This window comes from Amblyomma mixtum, chromosome 5 (genome assembly GCF_055824585.1).
Source record: "Amblyomma mixtum isolate Tamu chromosome 5, ASM5582458v1, whole genome shotgun sequence".
Lineage (NCBI taxonomy): Eukaryota > Metazoa > Arthropoda > Arachnida > Ixodida > Ixodidae > Amblyomma > Amblyomma mixtum.
The window spans coordinates 20,246,257-20,260,012 of record NC_143016.1 but is presented as its reverse complement, the minus strand read 5'-3'; the positions used below and the strand labels follow the sequence as shown (position 1 = coordinate 20,260,012).

General features: G+C 52.8%; 1 protein-coding gene across 1 annotated transcript in view; it reads left to right on the top strand.

Moving 5' to 3' along the window:
- The window catches only part of LOC149341456 (uncharacterized), a 74,518-nt gene that overhangs the window by 11,965 nt on the left and 48,797 nt on the right, over positions 1 to 13,756 (top strand). The window contains exons 6-10 of the mRNA XM_089542861.1: positions 3,787 to 3,904; positions 4,766 to 4,860; positions 7,510 to 7,611; positions 10,699 to 10,758; positions 13,511 to 13,720. Coding sequence (XP_089398987.1) covers positions 3,787 to 3,904; positions 4,766 to 4,860; positions 7,510 to 7,611; positions 10,699 to 10,758; positions 13,511 to 13,720 — 585 coding nt within the window. The remainder of the gene's footprint in view (positions 1 to 3,786; positions 3,905 to 4,765; positions 4,861 to 7,509; positions 7,612 to 10,698; positions 10,759 to 13,510; positions 13,721 to 13,756) is intronic.

Genomic DNA, 13,756 nt, shown 5'->3' with positions numbered 1-13,756 from the left:
GCGCGCTGTGGTTTACTGTGGCGGCGCGATTTCGCATCGGGGGGGCAAAAGCTTATCAGGAGAGGGGAGGTGACAGAACTGTCTCACTCTGGCATCACCTCTAAGCCGAGCCATGGAAAATGAAAGCGCTGAAAAGAGGAAGGGGAGTTATGGGGGGGGGGGAGGACTGCGCATATATATTTTTTTATTTACAGAAGTCTGCTGGCTTTATTGCAAAGCGGTGTAAATTACACTTTGACAAAAAGAGAACCTCCTTGTAGTACACGCACTTAAGCACACAATACCGAAGAAATGAACGAGGAGAAGAAACATGTACATACGAGATGCGTATGTACATGTGCCGTCAAGTTAATGGAAGGCAATATTAACGAAAAAATATCGCTATTGCCCCCTCAATTCATGCATCCTTTAATACATATGTGTAGCCTAAGAGACCGATTTCACAAAGCCTACTGCGCATGCGCGCGTTTACCGGAAGTAGCCAGCCGCCATCTTGGCTGTAGTCCTTCGTGGCGTCGTCTGCACGACAGCCTACATTACTTTGCGCCTTGACTGGCATTATACCCGGCCGCAGTAGCTTTCCGCCGTTTCGTTTATTGTGTTGAGCTCTATAAAGGAAACAGAGGCTCCACGGCGGAGTTTCGAGGGGTGCAATGCTAATCGCGGTAGGAGCAGTGCAGAGAGGGTGGTCAGTTGCCGCATGAAGTGGAGTGGCCGCGGTGGCGACGCTGCGTTTGTTCCTCGAACCTTGCTTTGGAAAATGCTGCGGGTGGCGATAAAAACGCTCTTGACCGCCGCTTTCGTTAATTTTGTCAGCAGAACATTTGAACGCATAGCGATGCACACAATTTAATTAACGTCTTCAGACAGTATTTACATTTCTTGCCACCTCATTTAGCTGTTTCAGTATTCGCTGTATTCATCTAGGCATTCGCTATAGACGTGTCACACAGCGTTTGTTGCCTTTATTTTTTCATCATAGCCCTTGATCAAAACCGGCCATGCGATTGTTTTTTTCTTATTCACGTAAACACATACATGTATACTCACGACGTGCTCGGCGGGTCACCAGCAGGAAAGGTGAGCGATTCGAGCGAGCTATGCCGTTTTTCTAAATGGAGATGTGACAAATGCTTGTGTTCAGTACAAAATGAGAAAAGGAGAAGCCAATCGGGGAGCTTTTGAGTACGCCTAATTAGGGTTTAGGGGATTTTAATTTCGTGACGAACAGTTTTATTTTGATTATTGATACACTAATTACTTTTTTATTTCGGTTAATATAATCTTCTGCCAGGGCGTCTCCCGTACGACTCACTTTCGCTATTTTCGTAGTACGAGTCTGAACAGGTTGACTGATTGGTAAACACTAGATGGCCTTTTTTTATCCAAAACAACGGACAAAATGTGGGTGATATCCAGCATAAATGCATGTGGCTGTTACTGGAATACCATGTATACTCAACGACCAGTGAGCAACACAACGTTGGAAATTATTCCACATTTCGACAGTTTTATAGCCTCGCTTTCTCATTCCGTGAAATAGAGAAAGCATTATCGCTAGTGTGGGAGCTCGAGACATCAGGAGTGAATACGTGCATCAAGCTAACATTGTGGATTCCTGAATGTAACAATAAATCTTAGCACACTTGTTCCGTTACAACCTTGCACCGGGCAGAAATCGCTGCAAAGAAGGCTTGACGACGCAGCACGAAGGCAAATCCGATTGCCTTCTTTTTAACAATTTAAGGGACTGCCTCAAAGCTGAGAGCCGCGTAAAAGGCATTTAATACAGTTCAGAACTTGAAAATTTGCCATTTGTCATTGTCCACTGATCAACAGGGACAGTACGGCTAAATGTACTGAACAGCGCTTCTTCGGCTGCATCTCGTGAACAGCTTCTACGCAATGCCGTTTGGACATTTCTCTTCTAGAAAACGGAAAATCCGGGACGCTCTGCTTCGCACAGTTGTCGGAGCTCACGACACACCTCAGGTGAACGCACTTGTCCCGCAAATACAGCATTCACGCAGAGAAACACCGTGTGGCGACGCTAACAGGGCTGCTTCTCGCGCGTGCGCCACGCACCGCGCTGACGCGGCCGCCGGCCGGAGTACCACAACTCCCAGAGTGCATCGCGGCGGCGGTGGCGTAGTGCAACTGCTTGTGAAATCGGTCTATTGTGACTGCGTGAATTACACTGTGCACCAACAAACACGGACCGTTATGCTTTATGTTTAAAGAAATTAAATTTTTTTCACAATGTCGCCTTCCATTTACTCTTGACGGCGAGTGTAGAACGAGTCACATAGGCCCGGTGATGGTAGACCATGCGATTTTAATTACTGCTGTTCTAATCCCCTCCCCTTAAAACTTGGTCGACTTCATTCGCCATGTGCCTTTCTCAAATGTTAGAGCCCAAAGGGTTTACTTCTGTGGTGCGATTAATTGCCAACTTTGCAAATCTCTTGAAGGTGAGATGAGCTCTCTATCGACTTCTTTTGACGTGTAGTCCTCCCACGGATGCCGCAAGAGCCCCATTACGCAGCTTAGAAGAAAGATGACTCCTCACTTTTGTCAAACGCCTCATGACTCGACAGCCAAAGTGAAGAAGACCTTGCCCCATTTTTACGAACAAAGTTTATGCTTGGTTATCAGCTGTAAATAAGCTGTGCAAGTGTGCGCGCATGCGCGATTTTGCTGAGCGTGCGTAGCGCTTGCAAAGTGAACTGCCAGCGTAGTCTGCTCATATCACACGTGGTAATAACGCATAACTGGCTAACTTTCCTTGGGCAGGCCTCAGCTGCACCGTGAGAGGAGAAAAATAATGGCGCCTAAACGCTTGTTTCCAGCTATAGAGATTGGAAGCCTCCGTCAAAGCTCGGCTCTATAGGTTCGGCCTTAGGTTCACTGCAGTTTCTGGATGATGTCCGATAAATTGCTCGAGAAGGGGTCCTAAAAGCATTTCAAGCTTAAGAATATGTGCCAGATTAAGACAAAGAAAACGAGCAGCGGCTACCTGATAATTAATGCAAAGGCGATTTGAGGATAGGCAGGAGGAGATGGAGTACTTGATTCGATCGTGAAAAGCAGAGAAAACCCAACAAATGGGCTCAAGAGTGACGGAGCGCAAAGTGCGCAAAGGAAACTGCCCTCTTCGCGGGCCTTCCAGATAAGCTCATCCGTTGCAAGCACGTGAACGCGAGAGTTTTCGTCACCAGAGTTGTAGAGTTTTCGAACGCAAGAGACATACCAAGCAGAGACTACACAGATACTACACTGTCCGCGGCACCGACTTCTAGTGAGGAAAGGCTCTAATACATCTGTCTCCGTAATTTCATAGAACACGTGTTAGCGAGCGCACTTTCCGTTTATATTTGTCAATCTTCATGAGGGTCACCCCCCCCCCCCCCCCCCCCCTTCTTACGGCCGGAGTGGGGATACCCCATTTATTGGAAAGTCTGAGGCGAGTTTAGGGTGGCGTGCTCGTTCGGTGTCTCAGTAGAGAGTCCGATCTCAACGGACGCACTAAGAGTGGACTCAGGAACACTCAGACATTTCTTGGAATGCAAGCCTGTGCCCGTGTGCGAGCTTTATGTTTGTTTCTGTTTTCGAGCTTTGCGTTTGATTCCTCATTAATTCGTGAGTTTAACAGACGCAAGCCGCGGATGGCTTGAAACAGGTCAGTTGCTGACTGCCTGAAACCTTAATGCTTTGTAAGCTGTTGATTCGCTAGCCCAATAATAGCGGAGTGATATGCCATAATGCTAGCGGTTTCCTTTCGTGCAGGTCATGGTCCAGTACGGTACCGCGGAAGACCAGGATTTGAAAACGGAGGCCCAGAAGAGCTTCGAATTTTTGCGCTCATTCCTGGAGACTGCACAGGACAATTTCGTCCAGAAGTTGGGTACGAATTGGGCACGTTATTTAAAACTGGACCTCTCTGTGGTGCTTTATTAGCCTATAAGGGAAAAGCAGATACTCTTGAGAGATAAACTGAACAAGACTCTTAGCGTTCAATGCGATCTTGGAACTGGAGCTCGCGATTGCTCAAGGTCCGTAGCGTAGGGGAGGTTCGGTGGTGCTCATGGAATGCCACATATTGAATGTTCTCAGTGCAGCCGTGTCATAGTGGTTTGGGCACCCGCCTCAGAGGCGGGAAATCGTTGGTTGCTGGAGATTGCTGGAACAATTTGATCATTGGCAACCGCGGCCGTCGTGAGGTTGCTTAATGCGCCCCAAGATTGAGGCCTCTCCCAGTCGAAGAAAAGGGCAGACTCTTGACCGAAATACGAGAAAATGTTTAGTCGTCTAGTCGTGAATTAAGAGAGATTTTTTTGTTCTTATACTATTTTGGGCAGCCCTGTCGCTACCGCAAGGGACAGCACAATACTTAAAAAACAATTCTAAAAAATTTCTGCTGTCACTACAAGTTCTACCAAAAAAAAGCATTACAAAAGATCTGTCGGGCTACAAAAATTCCAAAAAAAAATTTCCGGTTTTGGTTTTCAACAGGAGTGTCTAAGCCGACAAGGGACGATGGGCCGCAAATTTCCCGTCGCAAAAGACAGGGCTACTATTTGTCAAGCAACAGGAAAAACAGCTGCAGAGTGTAATGTTAAGCATGGGTGACATCGCTAGACGAAGACTAGCTGAGAGCTGCGCGTGAAAGTGGGGCGTTTGTCCAGCGCAAAAAGAACGCGTAGAGCGTTAGGCGGCTTTTCAACAAGATATACAATATATAATGTGTTTTCCACAATCTTCGCAGATTTCGTGATCCATAATATCGACCAGGACAGCCTCGGGCTCGTAGTTCTCAAGAGTGTCCAAAAGGAAAACATCTGCAAGACTGTCGCAGGGCAAGTGAGTATTCCGTCACCTGAGTACTATTTCCGTATGATTTCGCTCATGTGTGACAGTTCAGATGTTTGGAGACAGTCACACCGAGCACAAAATTTGATAAAAACTTTGCACCCTATATCGTCGCCGAAAGTAGGTTACAGCATGAAATACACTGCAGCAGCTGCGTAGCTGCTGTTAGCAGTAACCATTCAATCGATCACGGCGAGGTTGTATGCGAATTGAACGCAGCGTCTATTTACATTCCTTCCTTGTCTTTAACCGTTTCCGATCAGTCGATCCCTTCTGTGCTCTGGCGTCATACTTTCGCTGCGGTCTTCATTGTGGAGACATTTGCTGGCTTTCCAATTAACCACATATATAGATATGTTAGAATCAGCAAGAAAAAGAAAAACAAAAGTGCTCAATCATACAAAATGACCGCGGTGAGGATGATGACGAGTCTATCCGTTCCCCTTTGTATTAGTGTGGTGTACGAGTCGCCACCTGCGCTTCCACGCAGTAACTACCAGCGCCTTTAATTAAAGGACCTGTTCGTGTTTACGATATCACGGCCTACACCCCTCCCAGTTGTATGTGGCCATCTGAAGTCTCCAGCAAGGGTGGTTGTTGCATGAGAAGTCCTATTAGAAACATTCATTTCATCTTTGCGGCAATGGCGGAGACAACAACAAAAAAAGGTGACAATGGCCGACGTTTGAAGCGTCATCAGCTACTAGGTTACGCGCTGGCATAAGGTCGAATATAGGAATTTTTCCCGTATATAACTACCATTGGAAACGAAATTTGCGTGTTTCAACTTCCTTTTTTTGCGTTAAGTTCAGTTTGACCGTGATTTTCATGTTTTGCACTAATGAGTTTGCAGTGATGGTTAGAAGTGAGTTGAGTTAAAGATGTCACGAAGAAGCAGGTTGAGCGCTCACTCTTCGGAAACCTCGTCACGTGAGCTGTATGCTGTGTTCGATTCCGAATCGAACTATCTATTTCCTGGCAAATTATTCGCTTTCCTAGCGCTTCGGTTTAAAATTCGCTTTAATCGGTCGGTCCTCTTTAAGATCCTGCATGTCTGAATGGTGAATTAGAGCGACTTGGTTCGCGCCTCCACGGAAGCTATTTTATCTTTGCATCAAACTTCCTGGGCTCAGATAAATGTGCGTTTTGAGATGCGGGCGTCTCGGACTCGATGTAATTTTTCATTACAATCCCACATGCTTAAAGTTCACAGGTTCTTTATCTTCCTTCGCACCAGGGGTGCCCCGCCAGAGACGGTTTGTTCCAACTGGAAGACTGAAGCTTCTTTCTTCGCACCAGGGGTGCCCCGTCAGAGACGGTCTCTCGATGAATAGAGATGCAGGGATAAAGGGAAAACTTATGTACAGTTTATGTACAGCAATTTACAATAGATACAAGTTCAGGCACTAGAGACAAATTAACGGCACAAAGACACAACACAACAAAAAGGCGGAATTGGCTAATACTAGGGGAGGCCCCTACTCGGCGTGGCCGAAGATGCGTAGCATCTCACCTTAGCGCAGAACCCCGCTTCCGGCTCCGGGGTCCGGTTTTAAAGACCTAAAGGCCCAGTCCACATTTCTCAGCAACCAATCATGTTACACTCCTCACATTATTGGCTAATCGAGAGCATGGTCAGCCCTCCAACTACCGTAGGGTAACACCTTTTCCAGAAAAACAAACGCACGGTCGTGCCAGCATGTGCGGAGTAGAACGTTCTCTCCACCACAAAATAAAAATAAAAACAAACACAAATACACATTCGTGCCAGAACGTACGCGAATCGGTTCCGCGGGGCGGGTGGACACCCGTACTTCCCGGCGCGTTCGCGAGCGGCCGCGTTCCAAGAAAGGAGACGCTCCGCTTTGAGTGCCCCCAGCCGCGTTCCAATGACCCCCGCGAACGCTACCGATCCCTTACACTTAAGTTGGCAGCTTTGGGCCACACGATACTTTTTTTTCCAACTTAGTGCCCATTAACAAACGCGCGTACCATCGCTAGCAGTGGGGCGCGCCAATTTCGCGTTTCTTGATATCTGCGATTTTCATCTTTCTACCTTTGGTATCTGACAATAGAGGTGCTTGGATCGTGCTTTCCCAAAACAATGCAGAATATTATTCGTTTCCTACACCATGAAATATTTTCTTGTATTTGTGATTGTAATATCACGGAGGCATGCTTGCACGAAGAGAGATAGGCTGGCTCCTACTGCTTCCGATACAGAGACTTGTTTCCATCTAGCATTCCAGCCCTCATATTTATTGCGCTAGACTTCAAACTCGGAACCATTTTTTTTTGCCTCGTGAATATTTTTCATTGTTACCATATTTTTGCATCTTGTATTCTACGCAAACCTAAAAAAAACCGTGAAAAAGAATTATTTTTTTTCGCGTATGATGAATTTTGGCAGCTTTCAAGCAAATCGTTCGTGAACTGCAGGCCGGGATGCGTAGCGGAGTTCACTCCACAGTTTTGTTTTGTTTGTTTATTGTCACTGTACTCGTATTTAACATCGCTTTCTGTGTTCACACTCAATAACATACTTGCCACACAAATTTACTTAGGCCTTGATCGAGCACCTACTGTGCGCTCCTGCGTTGGCTCCAAATGGTCTGCTTAGTTTTCTCTGCGTCGCCGCAGTGGTTGCGCCATCTGGTGCCACAGCCGGCGACTCCCACGTGGTTCGCCAAGGCGGGTGCCGAGTATCTCTGCCTCCTGGCGACGACCGAGGAGGCCGGAATGGTGAGTTGAAAAGTAGCCGGGCTGGAAGCATGAAGGGAGGCAGTGTGTTATGCACGGAGCATTAAGCCCAACGGTACTCGACGCAGGGCGCTGACAGTCTGTCAGAGGAGTGACGTTTGCGTCACGCGGTAGGCGGTCCGCGCGGTTCGTCCGCGATCCAGATCGCTCGTCTGAAAGCGCCTTTATGTCTAAAACGAATCGCGTTTATTGATGTCGCATACCTGCGCACGGTACTTCTAGCAGCGTGCGCCTGCGTACCTCCTGGTTCGAGTCATCACAGCAGAGAAAGAGAATACCGCTGTCGAGTGGCAACTCACTTTGCCGCGAAATCCCCTCGGCACCAGCGTACACAATTCTTGTTCTTTGGATATGACTATGCCTGCACTTTGACCATGCTTCCACGCAATGTCGTCGCACGCAGCATGATTTTATTCTCTTAAGCCTGGTCTGCATGAAGCGTTTTTCGCCCGCGAAAACGTGCCGCGTGGGTAACGCACGCGGCCGCGCCGCAAGTTCAGTGGTACGTTCAGTGCAAGTTCAGTGGTACGGCCGCGTGCGCTACACACGCGGCACGTTCTCGTGCGCCAAAAATGACCCATGCTGGACAGGCTTTAGTTTTTGCACTCACGCGCGCTCAAAAACGTGGTAATTGCGGCCGCGACGATTTTGCTTCATTCATGAGCACAACCACCGACATATAATTATCTTGCGCTGAAGTTATCAGGTATGCGCCAAATGTAAGATACTAAGATACATTTGTGTGACCTTAGCCTGCGACCAAGGAACTGCGATCTTTTTTTTTCAGCCATTCGGGTGCAGGAGAAAGCAAGCACGCGTTGTCTTTAAATCACCTGAACTCCCCCTCCACCTTTATTTTTTCCGCACTTCGCGTACCACATGTACTGTCTATACTGTTGTAGTGAAGTAACTTTATTCGTAACATTCACAAAATAAATATTGAAACGTTGTGGTTTATGGTTTATAGAGGTTTAAAGACCCAGCGCGGTTCAGGCTATGAGGGACGCCGTAGTGAAAGGCTCCGTAAAGTTCGACCTCCTGGGGTTCTTTAACGTGCACTGACATCGCACCGCACACGGGCCCCTAGAATTTCGCCTGCATCGAAATTCGACCGTCGCGCCTGGAATCGAACCCGCGTATTTCGGGTCAGCAGCCGATTGCCATAACCACTGAGTCACCGCTGCGGATCCGAAACGTTAGACAGACGCAAATATTAAGTATGGTCAGGAGCGAAGATATATCTGAGAGGTGATTATACTTTAGCACTGCGGCCCCTTACTCTACGTGTTAAAATCAACAATAAATAGAACCGCAAAAACTCGAGAAAAAGAAATGTGTTTGAAAGATCCGTTTGCCTAATTCATTGTGCTAAAAGCAAACAGCTACGGTTTGTATGGCGTTCATTTTTTCTAGTGCAAGCTACATAAACATGCTGCAGTCTGCGCATCAGCTACTGTTCAAGGAATCATGACGCTGGGAACCGTAGGAAAGCTAGATGTAACACTAACCTCAAAACTGGCGCTTAGCGACATACCATACGTCTGCAATCCGCATACGTTTGATACATAGGAGCACCACGCTCCGAGCACCCGTTGGTTGGAACACCACCTCAAACATTATGCTATGCCCTCCTTCTGGGCCTACATTGCCGTTTCTTTTGCAAGAACTGCTCTTTGAGGGCACCATGTGTGAACCGAGAACTCCTAGTTTTTCTGCTGGCCAATATCAGTAGGTGCTTTCGAGACTATGATCCAGAAAAGCTCTGAAATATGATCCCACACGCGGCTGCCGCGCGCCGTGCAATTACTGCCGTCGTCTACGCTGCGCACAGCGAAGGACCTGAGGATTTTCCTGTGTCCTTTCACTCCCCCCCCCCTTGCGACACAGTTGATTTGAAGCACAACACTTACCACACATTCTATCCCCAAAGCCATTTTCACATCTTGATATAAGATGGCGATGAGCACAACCGGCTGAATGGCGTTCGCAGAAATATTGGGCTCACGCAGTGAGCGAGGTGAGATACTTTTACAGCATTGTTGAACGCTTTTTCAGCTTGTTTCCTGCGCGTATGTTTTTAGTGCGCAAGCACTACTTGGCATGGTCAAACCCAGCCATGAATCTTGTGGCGTCACTGACCTTGAGGGTGCAGCAATAAATATTGCCGCGGCTGGGTTTCGAACCAGGCCGCTACACGAGAGCACTGTGCTATCATTGCAGCCGATCACAGCACGTGCTAAAGTGCAACACTATCTCGCACTATTCAATAGACATCGTCGTCTTCATCAACTTCCATGAGCGGCGCGAACAGTTCAGATCACCTTAACCTCGATAATAGCTTTACCAGGAGTCTAAAAAATTCAGGGGCACTTTGCCTCTCTAAAGTGCTGCAAGGCGAAAGCGTTTCCTGGCGCACTGTTTGTTTTTATTTACTTTTTATTTTTCATATTTTTTAGTCTTCGTCCTTTCTTGTTTTTATTGTTTAATTCTTTTTATTTTCACATCTTATTTTATTTTGTTTTATTTTTTGCTTAGTTTCTTATTTTTATTTTCCTTTTCTTGGCTTTATTCCTTTTATTTTCTTTATGAAACCTACGCATTCACTAGATGCGCCTTTATTCATGCTGGAACCTTGAGCCTTCGTGGCGGAGTGGTAGCGTCTCCTCTTCAAATGCCAAAGACCCTGGTATGATTCCCACCCTGGACGCAGTTTCTTTTTAAGCAGTGAGGCCGAAAGGCGGACAAATCTGCCGACGCGTCGGTCGACATTACTGCCGACGCGTCAGTCGACACTCCTGCCGACGCGTCTGTCGACACTCCTGCTGACGCGTCTGTCGACTTTCCTGCCGACGCGTCTGTCGACACTCCTGCCGACGCGTCTGTCGACATTCCTGCCGACGCGTCTGCTAACGACAGTATGAGGCATTAAAGGCTTTCACCTTAATGTCGTTGCCAGCCGTGCCGACCACCCGGCAAAGCAAAACCATGAGCCAACCAGGCTGAACTTATGCTTTCGAACGTCTACTCGGTTTACCTACGTTAAAACCCTACCACTTTTGGCTTTTTCAGCTTAGAGCCTTCAAGAAACACCTCGAGAAATGCGTAAGTGGAGGCCCTGGCGGAGGAGGAAGCGGCGGCGGCAGCGGAGGTGGAAGTGGAGGCCCTGGTGGAGGAGGAAGTGGAGGCCCTGGCGGAGGAGGAAGCGGAGGCCCTGGCGGAGGCGGCAGCGGAGGTGGAAGTGGAGGCCCTGGCGGAGGAGGAAGCGGAGGCGGAAGCGGAGGTGGAAGTGGAGGCCCTGGCGGAGGAGGAAGTGGAGGCACTGGCGGAGGTGGAAGTGGAGGCGGCAGCGGAGGTGGAAGCGGAGGCCCTGGCGGAGGAGGAAGCGGAGGCGGCAGCGGAGGTGGAAGTGGAGGTCCTGGCGGAGGAGGAAGTGGAGGCACTGGTGGAGGTGGAAGTGGAGGCCCTGGCGGAGGAGGAAGCGGAGGTGGCAGCGGAGGTGGAAGTGGAGGCCCTGGCGGAGGAGGAAGCGGAGGCCCTGGAGGAGGAGGAAGCGGAGGCCCTGGCGGAGGTGGTAGTGGAGGCACTGGCGGAGGAGGAAGTGGAGGCACTGGCGGAGGTGGAAGTGGAGGCGCTGGTGGAGGTGGAAGTGGAGGCCCTGGCGGAGGAGGAAGCGGAGGCGGCAGCGGAGGTGGAAGTGGAGGCCCTGGCGGAGGAGGAAGTGGAGGCCCTGGAGGAGGAGGAAGTGGAGGCACTGGTGGAGGTGGAAGCGGAGGCCCTGGTGGAGGTGGAAGCGGAGGCCCTGGTGGAGGAGGAAGCGGAGGCCCTGGCGGAGGAGGAAGCGGAGGCCCTGGCGGAGGAGGAAGTGGAGGCCCTGGCGGAGGAGGAAGTGGAGGCCCTGGCGGAGGAGGAAGCGGAGGCCCTGGCGGAGGTGGAAGCGGAGGCCCTGGCGGAGGAGGAAGCGGAGGCCCTGGCGGAGGAGGAAGCGGAGGCCCTGGCGGAGGAGGAAGCGGAGGCCCTGGCGGAGGAGGAAGTGGAGGCCCCGGCGGAGGAGGAAGCGGAGGCACTGGCGGAGGTGGAGGCCCTGGCGGCGGAGGAAGCGGAGGCCCTGGCGGAGGAGGAAGTGGAGGCCCTGGCGGAGGAGGAAGTGGAGGCCCTGGCGGAGGAGGAAGCGGAGGCCCTGGCGGAGGAGGAAGTGGAGGCCCTGGCGGAGGAGGAAGTGGAGGCACTGGTGGAGGTGGAAGCGGAGGCACTGGTGGAGGAGGAAGCGGAGGCCCTGGTGGAGGAGGAAGCGGAGGCCCTGGTGGAGGAGGAAGCGGAGGCCCTGGCGGAGGAGGAAGCGGAGGTGGAAGCGGAGGCCCTGGCGGAGGAGGAAGTGGAGGCCCTGGCGGAGGAGGAAGCGGAGGCCCAGGCGGAGGAGGAAGTGGAGGCCCTGGCGGAGGAGGAAGTGGAGGCCCTGGCGGAGGAGGAAGCGGAGGCTCTGGCGGAGGTGGAAGCGGAGGCCCTGGCGGAGGAGGAAGTGGAGGCCCTGGCGGAGGAGGAAGTGGAGGCCCTGGCGGAGGAGGAAGTGGAGGCCCCGGCGGAGGAGGAAGTGGAGGCCCCGGCGGAGGAGGAAGCGGAGGCCCTGGCGGAGGAGGAAGTGGAGGCCCTGGCGGCGGAGGAAGCGGAGGCCCTGGCGGAGGAGGAAGCGGAGGCCCTGGCGGAGGAGGAAGCGGAGGCCCTGGCGGAGGAGGAAGCGGAGGTGGAAGTGGAGGCACTGGCGGAGGAGGAAGTGGAGGCCCTGGCGGAGGAGGGAGCGGAGGCACTGGCGGAGGAGGAAGCGGAGGCCCTGGCGGAGGAGGAAGCGGAGGCCCTGGCGGAGGAGGAAGCGGAGGCACTGGCGGAGGAGGAAGTGGAGGCCCTGGTGGAGGAGGAAGCGGAGGCCCTGGCGGAGGAGGAAGCGGAGGTGGAAGTGGAGGCACTGGGGGAGGTGGAAGTGGAGGCCCTGGCGGAGGAGGAAGCGGAGGCGGCAGCGGAGGTGGAAGTGGAGGCCCTGGCGGAGGAGGAAGCGGAGGCACGGGCGGAGGAGGAAGTGGAGGCCCTGACGGAGGAGGAAGCGGAGGCCCTGGCGGAGGAGGAAGCGGAGGCCCCGGCGGAGGAGGAAGTGGAGGCCCTGGCGGAGGTGGAAGTGGAGGCCCTGGCGGAGGAGGAAGCGGAGGCCCTGGCGGAGGAGGAAGCGGAGGCACTGGCGGAGGTGGAAGTGGAGGCCCTGGCGGAGGAGGAAGTGGAGGCCCTGGTGGAGGAGGAAGCGGAGGCCCTGGCGGAGGAGGAAGTGGAGGCCCTGGTGGAGGAGGAAGTGGAGGCCCTGGCGGAGGAGGAAGTGGAGGCCCTGACGGAGGAGGAAGCGGGGGCCCTGGCGGAGGAGGAAGTGGAGGCCCCGGCGGAGGAGGAAGCGGAGGCACTGGCGGAGGTGGAAGTGGAGGCCCTGGCGGAGGAGGAAGCGGAGGCACTGGCGGAGGAGGAAGTGGAGGCCCTGGCGGAGGAGGAAGCGGGGGCCCTGGCGGAGGAGGAAGCGGGGGCCCTGGCGGAGGAGGAAGCGGGGGCCCTGGCGGAGGAGGAAGTGGAGGCCCCGGCGGAGGAGGAAGCGGAGGCACTGGCGGAGGAGGAAGTGGAGGCCCTGGCGGAGGAGGAAGCGGAGGCGGCAGCGGAGGTGGAAGCGGAGGCCCTGGCGGCGGAGGAAGCGGAGGCCCTGGCGGAGGAGGAAGTGGAGGCCCCGGCGGAGGAGGAAGCGGAGGCACTGGCGGAGGTGGAAGTGGAGGCCCTGGCGGAGGAGGAAGCGGAGGCGGCAGCGGAGGTGGAAGTGGAGGCCCTGGCGGCGGAGGAAGCGGAGGCCCTGGCGGAGGAGGAAGCGGAGGTGGAAGTGGAGGCACTGGCGGAGGTGGAAGTGGGGGCGCCGGCGGAGGAGGAAGTGGAGGCGGCATTGGAGGTGGAAGTGGAGGCGGCAGCGGAGGCGGAGGTGGAGGCGCCGGCGGAGGCGGAAGTGGAGGTGGAAGTGGTGCCGGCAGAGGTAGGAGCGGAGGCGGCAGCGGAGGTGGAAGTGGAGGCGCCGGCGGAGGTGCCAGCGCCGATGCCGACACCATGGTACGATGTC